Below are 14,883 nucleotides of genomic sequence, written 5' to 3'. Positions count from 1 at the left end.
CTGTAATTAAATGCTGTTTTACTTGCAGGGAACCCAGAGTATGATAAGCCACGGAAGCGTTTGCGAATCCCAATACGGTGTCCCATCCTGTCGCCTATAAATGACGCACAATCGCATTTGTTACTGCCTGTAGCTGGCAGAATAGGGCTACACTGAGAGGATTTGGTTAGATAAAAGCAAAAAAGTAAAGAGCTCTCATGCGATATTACATGGTTTAAATAAGGACTGGAAGCTGTGCTTCGTCCAGTAAAGGCCGGGGGGGGGGGGGGGGGCATAAACGTGTTCAAGCAGCAGCCAGGCTCCCGACTGCACCCTCCAGCGTCAGCGCCTGGACGAGCTGAAAAGGAGGAAGGAGGGGTCGAAGGCATAAAAGGCTGTTTTTGTCTAACCGACGTTCATTTTTGCAGCAAGAATCCTGGCTGCCCACAATTAGAATGAGCAGTGAGAGAGACAGATCTTTCGGTATCTGAGGCAGCATACTAAAGGGCATATTTAGTGGTTTAGGTTAAATTTTCTTAAAGTGATTATGCATCAATACCTATTAGCCGTTTAGCTAAATGGTTTCTAGAGGCTCAACTACAAGGGACTTTTTATCTCGTAGGTACAGCTCAAAAGGCTTTTATAAAGCATTTTAGTAACCGCCGCCAAGTTACTGAAGCGCCAACGGACTGAAGAGGAGAAAGCCGAAGAAAACCGCAAGAGTGCCGAGGCAGCGCGTACGATTCATTGTTGACCAGCCACGATAAGAGCGCCTGCTTTGTTGGACTGCTGAAGCACTCATAGGGATGGCGATCGAAAGGGCGCCAGGGTGCCCGTGCTTACAGCCCGTGCTTAACGTGTTCTTGGCGCCGCTATGGATCCCGTACCCTGCTTGACTTGACGCGCAAAGATCATGACACATAAGAAAAGGTGACATGCTAGTCCCCCCCAGCTAACTTGTTAGCTAATGCGATGTCTGTCGGATTTCTTCTTTTTATTATTATTCTAAAGCTGGAGCTAATGAGCCGCTTTCGCCGCGTTCACTCGTCCTCTTCTAGCACTTGTGGCTGCGTGGAGGTGGACCTGAATAGGAGCACACGGTCGCCACAGTGCTGACCAGTGGTAGGGTGAAGGAAGCGCGCAGGCTGATGGAAGAAGCTCCTAGCGAGTGTACGCTCAGCCCTCTCGCGTGTGTCATGCAGGGACGGTCATGTACGGCATGCTCCTGGAGAGCGTACAGCACTACGTGCGGCTCCAGTTCGGCGAGCCGCTGTGGGAAGCCGCGTTGGCAGAGCTGGGCCTGCACAACTTCTCCACCCACCTGGTGTACCCAGACGACTCCATGACACGGCTGGCTGACGCCTGCGCCAAGAGAGTGCCCGGTGAGCGCTGCACACGCCGTCGCTGCGCTGAACTCTCCAGTGCGCGTTCATCAATTGCGGAAAGCGCTTAGCAGCTGCCTTCATGTCAGTCACTTATGGAGCATGTAAACCTCAACTTCTCCCTCAGGATTCCGCATTGTAAGCATTCCTTCTAAGGCAGCGATGTGCGCAGCGCACCGAAACTAATATCTGGAACGCTGAGTATCATATGTCCGGCCCTACTAATTAGACAAGAAAAGCGCAATAGGGTCTCCAAAGCCACAAGTGGTGCCAGTGGTCGCATCGTAATGGACAGCTTCCAGTTCGGCGAAGGCCAAGTGAAAATTTTGTGAAATTAGGGAAATTAATTCAGCGCCCTCACCTATACGGCGTGCCCCATGGCGCCACCTTCAGCTTTGGCTCATAAAAGTTCGTTATTATTGTCACTAACAAAAATTGGCTCCGCTCCTAGACGTCCCACGTCACGTGCACAGCGTACCCGAGAACCCTGGATGATGCGGTTTCCTACTGCAGGCTGGAGCCGGGACACCTTCCTATTCTTCTTCGGTCGGTGCTTTGTGCGCTTCTTCAGTCACTACGGCTACGACAAGCTGATCCGGGCCTCTGGCCGCCACCTGCGCGACTTCCTGGCCGGCATAGACAACCTCCACCACCAGATACGGTTCAGCTACCCGCGCATGCGCAGTCCATCGCTGCAGCTACTGCAGGAGCACCGCGGCGGCGCGCTCCTGCTCTACCGTTCGTGCCGCCAGGGCCTGCACTTCTACCTAGTCGGCCAGCTGGTCCAAGTGGCCAGCACTTTCTACGGCATGCGCCTGCAGGTCAGTGCGAAAGCGGAGGCACTAGGGGATGGTTCTGTGCTTTTATTCTATCTTTGAAAACAATAGTACTCGTTGCTTGGATTCCACTGACGCCCAGTAACACACGTTTCGCATATTTCTGCAACCAGCTGTGAATTTATACTATTACAAGAAACTGAGCACAGTCCTTTAGCCATCTTAGCGCAGAAACACGATATAATTCCCTTTTTGTTTTTAAATGCGAATAAAAGAATGGCAGTTACGGCCGTTTTACGAGACTATGCTGCTCCCATGCATGAATGCCCGTAATGAAAACTCGCGGTCTCGCGTTGTGTTTTTAGGAGGCACGTGGTGTAATGACACTTTACAACAAGGAAACAGCTTAGCACGGGAAGTCACGTTAAGGCAAACAGGGCGCTGAACTTGAAACCCAACTTGAGCGTCTTGTCTGTCTGAAGCTTTCGTGCTGTTTCCTTGTTGAAAATTCACAAATCAGTCCGAGCAGGCGTATTGTGGAAGTTCAGTGACGCCTGCCACGCCTCAAGTATATATGCAAAGAGATCTGAAACCGGCGCAGCAATCCCGTGCTCCTTACTAGAGCTCCATTTGAGAAGCACACTTTTCGTAGGTGTCATCCACATTTGTTCTTCTTTGAGAGGTGGCGGAGAATTCCGTTAGGTTAACACGCGGTTACAGTGTAGCGGCGAGCTGTGAGTGACGGTTGTTCACCATGAATGGCTCGCGTTATAAGGACGTTTCCTGTTTTGTCAACCTCGTGCTTTTCTTTTGAGCGAGACGTGCTCGCAGCACCCGCTCGTAGCTATTGCAACTCCAAAGTCTATGTCCTCGTTGAGTTACCGCACCCACACATATTTATTTGGTTTGCTGCTCGGGCTACTTTCTTCTTTAGTGTATAGACCAGCACCGATCTGTTACGTAAAAAAGATGCGGTGGCGCTGCTCTCGCCGGCTGGTGCGACAGAACTAAACTTTGGGGTGAAAAGTAAGCTTAGCGCCTATGAAAATACATTGAAGGAAACGTTTTTCAAAGACCATATCTGTTTTCACAGTGCACCTACGATGTCGTCCCTTCTTGATGTACAACCAAGTTCATCCTAGAACGGATTCTGAAAGTATGAAGCGTCATTTCGAAGGCGATATAGTTTAAAACACGGCGTTAAGTGCGCATGTCGGTGACTCCCGGCTGAGGTTACGGAACGGGAGCGCGGCTCATTGAACATTAAAACACATGTAAGCAAAACTTTCAGAAATCTCTTTCTCGTTTCACAGAATACCCATGGAGGCGGCTGTTTGTGAACAGCTAGTGAGTACTTTGAAGAAGAGGGAGAGAAAGCATGCTACGTCATTTCGAAGCTATCTTTTTAATATATCACGATAAACATGTGTTGTGAAGCCAGGCATACCTCCAAAAGGCACTCTATACGCGGGGTGTTTCCCGAAATTATGCAAGCTTCTCGTGTAGTCCGACATGCTGCCGCATGCGCTACATTTTCTTACTTCCACAGCCGTTCAAACTAGACAGCCTAGACAGCATTACCTTAAAAAGCCGTTGTCAAACGGCACAGAAGGCACACGAAATAGAACCACGTTCTGTAGCAGACGACGCCGCCGACGGTACCCTCGGCCACTTCCGCCTCCGGCGTCCGCCAGCGCCGCCTGTGTGTGTAATCACGGTGTTAAGTCGTCTGCTAGCTGCAATGCGTGGTTCGTTTATCGTGCTGTTTGAGGTATGTCGTCAATGTAAACCTTGCCACCGATTGAACGGCAGTGTTTGCGAAAGAATGTAGCGTGCGCGGCAGAAATGTCAGCCTACATGAGAAGCTTGCGCGATTTGGGGAAATATTCAGCCGATAGAGCGCCTTTTGAGGGTATGTCCGCCTTCACAACACACACTTATCGTGGCGTTTTAAAAATTCAGCTTCGAAATGATAAAGCGCGCTTTGTCTCAGTCTTTTTCAAAGCACTCGCCAACTGTTAACGAAGCACCGCCACGATGGGTGCTCAGTCAAATGAGAAATATAATTTGATAAGTTTAGCTTATCAAGATACATATATATATACTTCAGAAAAAGTTTTTGCGAGTACTATTTAACATGCCTTACAATGCCCACACATCAGACTTATTTCCGAAAGCAAATATAATACCCGTGTTTAACCTTTATCATTACAAGTTAAGTCAAGCTTTCAAACGGGAGGTAAAAGAGAATTTACAGTTCCTTCATGAGTTATCTAATCTCACCAGGAACACACATTCTTACATCACAAGGTGTACGGAACAGTGGAAGGTAGTCACTCCGCGTGCCAATTATTCTACACAAAAGATATCATACACACTACCAACACCTTTAAATTTGTTTCTGAAATCAAGTCTTGATATTTATATAACTGATGTACGAGCTTTACGTCAAAACTTTGTCACTCAATCTTTCTTAAATAATTGAAGAGCGTTTTTCAGGTAATTTGTGTTTTGGCGTTTATTTTTTGCGCAAATTTCACATGTGGTCAATTGCTATGTATATCTCCTGCTCAATCGCTGTTTGCCTTGTAAAGGAGGCTGCGGGCTCTAGTCAAGTCGCTTGCCTCTAAAGCGACTTTTACTCGCAGTCTCCTCCATCACTGATGGAAATAAAGAAGTTATTATTAATATTATAATTACATGTGTTTCTGTGGGTCGCGCAGCCACCCTACACCCCCAGCGGCGGGTGACTCGCATGCACGCGTTTCGCGGTGTTTTCAAAATGTATCGCCTTCGCAAGGACGCTTCATACTTTCAGAATCTGTTCTAGGATGAATATAGTTGATCTTCATGAAGGGAGGACATCATAGGTGCACTGTAAAACTGCTTTAAAAACTTTTGCTTCCATGTATTCCTATGGGCGCTAAGCCAACTTTTCACACCCAGGCGAGTCTGTGTGCCCTTTGTAAACACGGTGTTGGTCTATGTAGAGAAGAAGCTAGCCCGAGTGACAAACTGTCGGCACAATCCCCATAACAGTGGAGCCTCTCGTGAATGCACCAGCAGCTATGGCTCAGTGGTTATGGCGCTCGGCAACTGATCCGGAGCACCCGGGTTAGAACCCGACCGCGGCGGCCGCGTCTCGATGGAGACGAAACACAAAGGCGCCCGTGTTCTCTGCGATGTCAGTGAACGTTAAAGATCCCCTGGTTGTCGAAATTATTCCGGTGCCCTCCACTACGTCACCTCTTTGTTCCTTTCTGCTCTCAATACCTCCTTTATCCTTTCCCTTGCGGTGCGGTTCAGGTGTCCGCCGAGATGCGAGAAAGATACTGCGCCATTTACTTTCCCCAAGAACCAATTTTCCAATTTTCTCTCCTGAATGTAGCGCCAGGTTTAAGAAGCCCCCTGGAATCTCTGTGCACGTGCTTTGTATACTTACATTTTTTGTCCGCACACAGCAATACGCTCGCTAATTGGGACGCGCGCTCGCGATGTGAAAGCGTCCACGGTCGGTCACTAAAGAGGAGCGGCGTTCTTCACGCAGGTGCGCGTGCTCAGCCAGCGCTGCACCCCGGATGGCTCCCAGGCACTTTTGAGGCTCAGCTTCGACAACGCCGCCTTCACACTGAACGAGCAGCGGCGCCAACGCGCCCAGGAGGGCGTCTCGCTGGCACCGGTGTCGTGGGGGTCACTGCTATGCCTCTTCCCTTTCGGTATGCTCGTGGACCGGCGCATGCGGGTTCTTTGGCTGGGACGCAGGCTGCGCATAGTGTTTGGCCAGGACGACGAGGCCGCCGCCTGTCCCGGCAGGCCGGTGCAGGAGTTGATGCGCCTGCACAGGCCCATCGTCGCCTTCACCTGGGAGAACGTGAGTGAACGCCTCACCTGCAAACTCGGAATCGCGATCGTCATGGTGCGCTTATTAGTGACCTGAAGTGTTGGAAGCTAAAACAGACCATACTCAGTGAACGAGGTGCCCCCTGCAAAGCCGCATGGTCTTCCACGTCTGCCGTTCTTGCTTTTGCGTTCTCTGCGGGCTCAGGCATGGTTTGAATGTTATCGGAAAGAAGGGATAAGAAGAACAAACGTTCAGACCTCTCGCTGCCCTTCTGAGTGGAGAGGTGACAGCTTCTCCCGCCCCCATCCTCCCTTTCCTAGTATGCCGTCTCCCAAACCCACCTGAAGGCTGCATCACAGGACCCCGAATGAATATTTTCATTGGACAGCAACTGAACATGGCACATTTTCATTCTGATTGTTGAGAAGATGATCACATAATTTCGGAAGGGTGGCACCAACAAGTTGTTTGTTTCGACAGATGTGTCAGAAACTATGGGGACGTTTAAGTCGCCTTAAAAGTGGAATGAGACAGCGTTAGATTTTACATTTCTTGCAGGTTTTGTTGCAACTTCTACGCGCGTTTAGGTCAGTTTCTTTGCGATTGTCGGTTCATCAACCGCCGTATTCGGACTGCTGGCTGCAGTAGCAGGTATCCGCTCTGCTGTTACGGTGCCGAAATTTGCATATATCTCATTTTTGTAGGTTTGATTTCGATTCTCCATCTAAGTTGCTGTCTAGAAACTAGGCTGCTTGCAACCCGCTGGACAGCTTGTGATGACGTCACAAGGTTACGTGCTTTCTCTCACCAATCATTCATTTAATTTCCACCTGTCGACGGTGGGCAGGTTGCTCACAATCCGATGGCCAGATTGCCACTTGTCACAGTGGGAAGGTTGTGATAGCATCACAAGCTCACATGACCTCCTCGACGAGTCGGGGTGCCCCACCATGGCAGGTTGTAATGATGTCACAAGGTCACTTGACTTCTCTCGACCATTTAGCGAATTTCGTGACACCGGACATCGGCGGGGTTCGGGTTTTGCATTAATAACGCCACAACTGGGACCCAGTTAAAGGGATGGTGTAGGTACAGCTAACTGCCCCGCCTTATGCACTGAGGAGGGAAAACTGGGAATTTTTGCTCCTTTCTTTTTACTCCGCATCAAGGAATGAGTATACAGTAGCAAAATATTAAGTAGCACGGGCCATAACAAAACCGGAAGTTAGCGGCAACATTTTCTGTACGCCCTTCGTTTAGCACGCGCTTTCGTTTATGTCAGCAGCGTTAATGGTATACATGCTGTTGTGACAAAACTAACACTACCAGAGCAGAGTGAAAAACACAAAGAACTTAAGAATTCCTCACAAGACACTTGGAAATTTACAATAGGAACATGAGATTCTCATTACGTGCTTTGCATTCAGAACTGTCACGTTGTAAAAATACCAGAAATTATAAGGGGAAATTCATAAAACAAGTATGGAGTGCCGCATTCGCAGGAATATAACGATGTTTTTATCCTTCAATCCGTCTGGAGTCTCCGCCTAGAAAACGCCCCGCGCTCTGTTCCGGTCATGCTACAGCTCGACCTTTTCATGTCAATTTTTTTTTTCTGACGGAGCTGCATCACCCGATAAAAAGCCTGGTATAAGGGAAACCTGCAATTTTAGACCTTTGCAAATTCTCACAGCAGGATTTAACGCACGCTTATAATGCAATAGGAAAGCTGGCGGAGGAGGTACTCAGACCTAAGAGACGCGCGCACTAGTTATTCTGCCCTCCAGGCTGTAAGCCAGAGTTTGCAGTCTACTTCTAAAGGCAGCTAAGCGCAATGAGTGGGGGCATGGAGCGACGACAAAGTGCGCACAAAAGACAGCGGAAAGGGGAGTGCTAAGCTCGTCTCTTTATTATACCGCAGTGCACAATGCGAAAGTTAGCAGAGGAGTAGAAAATAATTAAAAATTAAAGGTGCCCACGTTTTGATTGTTCCAGTATCTCTAAGACCCCATTTCATGCTGTTAAGAACTCCAGTGTGCTCGTTTCGCAAAGCGTCAATTTGTTTTATAACCAAATTGTCATTTTTTAAACTTCTGACCGTAAAAAAATGATCTAGCGGGTCCTCTGCATGCTTTTCAGGAGCGATATTTTGTTTCCTTGGCATCGCTTCATTTACAGGGTTGAAATAATTAGCAAAACCTACAAGAAAATTCTGGAATGCGAATAGACTTTCGTGTTCGGTTTAACTGCTGCAGTTGTTACGTCGTCGAACCGTCTGATAGCTCCACTGAAATCTGTTGCCACCAATAAAAAAGCTGAGTTATATCGGATGTCAGCCACGATCTTTCCGTCGACCACTGCTTCATCAAACTCCTACGACTCACCGGCCACGGTGGCTCAGTGGCTGTGGTGTTTCGTTGCTAAGCACGGGTTCGCGGGCTCGGTTCCGGCAGCACTGGCTGCATTCAGATAGAGTGAAAATGCAAAGACGATTGTGTGCTGATATTTCGGCGCACGGAAAAGAGCCCGAAGTTGGAAAAATTTATCCAGCGTCCCCCGCTACGGCGTGGCTTATAGCACACAGGGCTTCTTCGGCGCGTATAAGCTCTATTAAGCATTAACCTCGCAACAACGCCGCGATCTACTGCTGGCGCTCCTACGTGATCCGCTCAGCCTTCCAGACAGGCGTCCATTCAAGGTACGTGAACTTGTTTGTGCACTGCAAAGGAGAGGCGTGCATTGGCGATGCATGGGGATCTTGTTATTCGCAGTACCGCAATGAACATTATTTGTTTGAGGGGTATTAATGAACCGCATGAATTGGAAATTTATGGCAGCTTATTTGCTACAGTGTTTCAGTCGAGCCTTTCAGCGAAGTCTATCAAAAATTTGTTAATGTAGGGCTTGCGTAAAAAAAAGAACACCAGGCTGCGGTGGACGCAGTATTTAAACATGCAAATATAGGTAATTATGCAACATTTACTAAGCCCCTTTTTAATTAACGACGTTTGACGGTTGTTACCAATGGTGAGATCGTAGCCAAGGAGAAGATAATGCCATATACATTTTTATGACGAAGAAAGCGTTCTCTATGCAGCACTGCAACGCGAGAACATCTGGTGTTTTTTCCCGCGCGAAACGGAAGCAAAGCGCATGAGGAGTGCTCGAAGCGCAGAGCAAACGCGGCGTCTGCTGGTGACGTGTTGCAATGACTGCGGTGTCTAATAGACCTTTCTCTGTTTGCAAACAATGTGACGTCAAGAGATCACGTGGCAAGGGGGCGCGCCGATAGAAAACGGGCTTGGTTGGCAAAAGCACCCTTAAGGCGCGCTCACATTAGCGGGAAAACGCGCAACGCAGGACGTTTTCCGCGCGCCGCTTCCCGCACAAGCCGGTTTTTCTCCCGCAGACAGCCTCCTGTGCCGTCCCGCAGAGCGATGGGTCCGGTACCTATTTTTCCCGTGCCGCTGACGAGAACAGCCAATGGGCGCCGACCGTGAACCGTGACGTCGGTCCCAGGTCAGTGACCCCGTCGGCGGCGGCTGCGCGCGTCCGGCCGGCCCTCCGGCTGGCCGGGCACTCGGCGGCTGCTTTGCCAGCATGAGCATGCGACTTGAGATGGTGCAGAAGCGACGGTGCAGAAGCAGCGAACAAACAAGTATAAGCACGATTACCGTAGCCAACAGCTCATCGTTCGAACCAGCCATGCTCGAGACAAAAAGGGCGACGGGAGGAGAGCTAGCAGACGATCAAGACGACGACGCGAGAAAAGGGCGAGCTTTCCAGTCTTCTCTGGTGTCACGTGACTATTCCCTTCACTTTCTGCTCGTTCGGGTCCTCCCTCAGCGCCTCCTCTCTCTACATTCCAAGACAACCGCAGCGACAAAACGCGCGCAGTGTGAGCGTCATTCCGAGGAGCTGCGAGGCAGCGTCGACGTTGACGCTATGCCGCTGCGGGGAGCTTCCCGCTAGTGTGAGCGCGCCTTTACCAGTCCGGTCTGCCTGCTGTGCGCGCGGAGCGTCGCGAGCTGTCTGACGACGTGTACTTTCTGCCTGAAATTGTTGCATTAACTTTAGTTGAATAAGGTATAAGGTCGCGACACTTCAGTACCAGGACCTATTAGCGACTGACAACTGAAAAAAAAACGTTTTAAGTGTACAGCAAACGCGCACTTAAGAGATATTTGGTCGGCCCCTTGGTCGGCCGCTTGGTCGGCCGATTTTTCTCTCAAGTACGAAAGTTTCCACAACCTTTGTCCGTAAAGTTTCGAGACTGATTTCTTTTCTTCTCTAGAAATGATTTTTTAATTGTTTTTTTTGGGGGGGGGATTGAAAAAATCATTTCTAGAGAATAAAATAAATCAGTCTCGAAACTTTACGGACAAAGGTTGTGGAAACTTTCGTACTTGAGAGAAAAATGATTCCCCAAAACAAATTTTGGTGCGAATGTGTAGCGACATCTTTTCGGGCTAACCTGAGCTATTTATGTTAATTGCTGTGGCAGCAACTAGATGACACTACATGTAAAAGCATACGTTGTCACTAGTCTTCTGCGCATTATACTGTGAGTGAATGTGGAGAGATGGACGTTCACTTCGAGCAGCGTGTAAACACAAAATTCTGTGTGAAGCTTTGCAAGACAGCCACACAGACGTATGAGCTCCTTCGTGACGCTTACGGCAACGAGACATTACCGCGCGGGCGAGTTTTCGAGTGCCACAAGGAAGACGACACAAGAAGGGCGCCCTTCAACCTCACGGAATGAAAACAACGTGGCTCGGATTAGGGAAATTGTGCAGCAAGACCGCACCATACAGTCCGCATGCTATTAGATGCTCTAGGCATTAGTAAGACATGTCACCAAATTTTGCGCGATAACTGGGGGAAACGAAAGCTGAATGCCGGACTTGTGCCGCACTCCCTCACACAGGACCAGAAGGACACGCGGGCATCAGTGAGCGCTGATTTGCTCTCCGAAGCAGAGACGGATGCTGCATTCGTTGACAGCATCATTGCTGAAGACGAAACATGGTGTTTTCAATGCGATCCTCAAACAAAGATGCAGAGCGCCGAATGGTGGTCCACAAGCTCTCCGGCGTCGAGAAAGGTGCGGCGACAGTCATCGACAGCCATCGCAACCTAATGGCGTATTCCAAACGGCGATCCGGGGAAGCTCTCCGAATCCGCGAAGGAGTGAGATGTCTAGGGAGTCAATCAATCAATCAATCAATCAATCAATCAATCAATCAATCAATCAATCAATCAATCAATCAATCAATCAATCAATCAATCAATCAATCAATCAATCAATCAATGAGCATTTATTTCGCCAACAAAGTGTACAGGTGGTGAAAAAGGGCGGCGGAGAAAAAGCTGCAAGTTTCGCAGCTTGACAAAAGCCCCATCCGCTCCTCGAGCAGCCACAGGCTATAGTACATGTAAAACAAACGCGCATGCACACACACTGATAACAAAAGAAAAAAAAAACATGTAATCGATGCTGATCAAGAGTTACAAAAACAGAAATACCACTCAGATCTGTCATTTGTGATAACATATGTTGAACAGAAAACTGTGTCGAAATAGCACATGGTTATCAGATATGTAAATCTTGGAAGGCAGATGCATGCAGTACACAAGAGACACAGAAAAACACGATTGCGCTTGTAATTGAATATTTCATTCATTTTTGTCTAGTAAAATGTGATGCATATTACCTACAAGAATAATTTTGTTAGGCGCCGATTATTTAGTGTAAATACATCGATACCTAGTTGATCAAAGTAGTTTATTAGTTAAGGTAGAGTACAACTTGCCCATTGCCGACTGTACTCTGTGCGTGAGAATGGTATTTGCCATGGGGGTTGGTGTCTATATGGGTGCACGTAGTGGGAGCGTTTGAGGTTGGCATTTAGTAAAAATGAGTCCAGTTTTCCATGGACTGCACTTTTATAGCATCTTAGTAGCTTGTTATTATACACGTCTGCCACTTTAAGTATTTTAAGTGTCTGAAAAAATCCTTCCGTATGTTCAAGAAAATGTGCATTTTGTATGGCTCGTATTGCTTTCTTTTGTAAAATAGTCAATTTATGCAGGTTTTGGGACGTCGTATTTCCCCAAACTGACACAGTAACAGAGATGAGAATGGAAAAGAGAATAGTATATGAGTTTTTTTATGGCGACAGGAAGTGAATACCGGGTTCTGTTAAGCACGCCAACTGATTTGCGAATTTTTGTACACATAGCGTTAATATGCTCATTCCAGGACATTTCTGAGAAAATTACTCCTAAAGTTTTAACGTGTTTTTCGACTGTGATTGAGTAGGGGCCTAAAGTAATGTTTCCAGCCACTTTTGTTTGAGACCCTGCTGCACGAAAAAGAACACATTTTGTTTCAGATTCATTTAGTACTAGGTTATTCTTTACAGACCAATCTTGAAGGCTACAACACACAGAGCTTGCCTGTCTTAAAATGCTTCCCAAATCCTTTCCTTCCACGTATATGGTGCAATGGTCTGCATAGATAAAGAACTTACAGGTATTATTGATTGCTACAATATCATTTATATAATAAAGAAAAAGTACCGGGCCAAGGATGCTACCATGCGGCACACCAGATTTTATCGGTCGGTTACTCGATTTCTCTTCATGTATTTGGACAAACTGTCTGCGTCTGCTAAAAATACGACTTAAGTTTAATGGTGTCCCACGGAAACCGTAGGACTCGAGTTTACAAACAAGTAGTTTATGATTTACGCAATCAAAAGCCTTGCTGAAATCTAAAAATACACCTAGCGTCATGAGTCTTTTTTCAAAATTTTCTAGGATCATATCTTTTTGTAGCAAGAGAGCAATCTCAGTAGAGCGTTTTTTTCTAAATCCATACTGACAGGCAGTAATTAGGTCATGTTTTTGCGAAAAAACTGTCTATACGGACATTAATTATTTTTTCCAGGCCTTTAGAAAATATGGGCAATATAGATATTCGGCGATAGTTTGTTAGGCTGTTTTTATCACCTCCTTTATGAATAACGACGACCTTCGCTATCTGCATCTGTTCCGGAAAAACACCAGTGGAAAGGGCAGCATTGAAAATATGTGTTAACACAGGCGAAATTAAATCTATTACATATTTCACTGGCCCAATTTCTATGCCATCCGAATCTTGGCTATGGCTGTTTTTGAAGCCATTAAAAATTTTACAGACTTCATGGATGGAAGTGGGTGCAAAGAATATTGATTGTGGAACAACTGGAATGCTTGAAGCAGTATCTAAGTCATTGTTTCTGTTCCCTAATTCAACAAAAAAGTCATCGAATCTATCTGCCCGTTTTACCCAATTTATTGTTTCGCCATAGATAGTCAGACTGTCCATATGTCTGCCACCAGATTTTCTATTTAGCATTTTGTTTAACTTCCGCCACATGACGTCACTTCTTTTTATGCTATCCTTATTGAAAATGCGATGATAATACTCACTCTTGGCTTTCTGTTTCTTCTTGTTTATTTTATTTCGAAGGGTTTTAAAATCCATCCATTTCCTCGGGTCACGGGTTTGCAGGAAGGACTGATACAGTTTATTTTTTATTTTAATTAGCTTAATAAGGTGCCTTGAGATCCACGGTTTACGTGATTTCTTATACTTTCGATGCGTTTGAACAGGGAAAGACTGACTATATATTATTTTTAACGTAGCTAGAAAATTTTCGTATGCCTCATTTGCATCACTGACGGCCATAATTCTGCTCAAATTTGTTCCGGCTATTTCTTTTCTGAAACTTTCTAGCGTACTTGGCGTTATCAGACGATGCGTATAATTTTCGTTTTCACTAGGCAGGGGCACAATATGCTGTTTCACAGATAAAAAATATGGGCAAATGATCGCTGATATTCGAGCTTATCGTACCGGATACTGTACCCTCGGCAGACACATTTGTAATAAATGTGTCGAGTAATGATAATGTTAACGCGGTAATACGCGTGGGTGAGCTGACAGTACTAAAGAAACCATTAGACTCAAGTATAGATGTGAAGGTTGGGAAAGGCTTAGAGTCTTTCAAAAGATCTATGTTGAAATCTCCACCAATTGTGAGGTGGAACCATACCGTCGAGGCCCAATGAAAACTCAAGATCTGAACCCAAATCATCCATTGAGACACGCTCTTCCGTTTAGCGGAGCAAGAAAACTTGGTCCGTGTGGTGGCTGCCACACGGACTGGATTTGATGCGTCACCGTATACATTCGTTTAATCACTAGCTAAATAAGCTGTTCATCTTTATACGGTGGGTATTATAAACCGTATGAAATAAAAATTATGACTGCATAACCAGGAGGGCTTGTGGGCCGGGGCTGTACTTTAGGCAGTCGTTTGTGCGGTTTATAGCACCGGTAAGAAATGCTTTGATGTTTGTCTTTGAAGGTTTGTATTTTGGATGTGCGTGTGCAAGACGGCCTTTGAAGTGGCAGTGTAAGTGAAATACCTGAAAATACGGAAGGGTCACCAAGCCCATGTAAAGATTAAATCTTTAGCCTCGCAACGTATGTATTGTGGGTATGGCAGCGCCAGCCCAACTCTAGTACTCCGCTGCCGAGAAAGTGGACATTGTGATGGCTAATATACAAGCGCGCAAATGGATGTGGAGCTAACATTTAGGCCGTGTGCCGCTGAACTTCCCATCCGTCGCATGCCAACTCGTCGCACATCAATATCAATGTTTAATCGATTCAGCAACACAGGATCAGACCGTGCTGAGAAAAAGAAACGACCACGATAAGTTCGACATCGACGTCCTATCCTCATACATCTGTATCAGGCCAGTAGCAATAGTCAGGAAAATTGCCAGCGCATATGGAGCGAGCCTGGATTCAGTTTGGAGAGTACTTTCAAGGCGCAGCTGCCACCCA

At 46.9% G+C, this 14,883-nt stretch overlaps 1 protein-coding gene across 1 annotated transcript in view; it reads left to right on the top strand.

The window, feature by feature from the left end:
• Positions 1 to 1,185: 1,185 nt before the first annotated feature.
• LOC144114546 (soluble guanylate cyclase 88E-like) overlaps positions 1,186 to 14,883 on the top strand; it is a 139,797-nt gene continuing 126,099 nt past the window's right edge. Inside the window, exons 1-3 of the mRNA XM_077648350.1 lie at positions 1,186 to 1,361; positions 1,875 to 2,182; positions 5,685 to 6,008. Of these exons, the coding sequence (XP_077504476.1) occupies positions 1,190 to 1,361; positions 1,875 to 2,182; positions 5,685 to 6,008 (804 nt within the window). The 5' untranslated portion in view covers positions 1,186 to 1,189. The remainder of the gene's footprint in view (positions 1,362 to 1,874; positions 2,183 to 5,684; positions 6,009 to 14,883) is intronic.

The sequence above is a fragment of the Amblyomma americanum genome, chromosome 1 (genome assembly GCF_052857255.1).
Source record: "Amblyomma americanum isolate KBUSLIRL-KWMA chromosome 1, ASM5285725v1, whole genome shotgun sequence".
Classification (NCBI taxonomy): Eukaryota; Metazoa; Arthropoda; class Arachnida; order Ixodida; family Ixodidae; genus Amblyomma; species Amblyomma americanum.
Note: the sequence above shows the minus strand (reverse complement) of the source record. Positions and strands in the feature narration are given on the sequence as shown.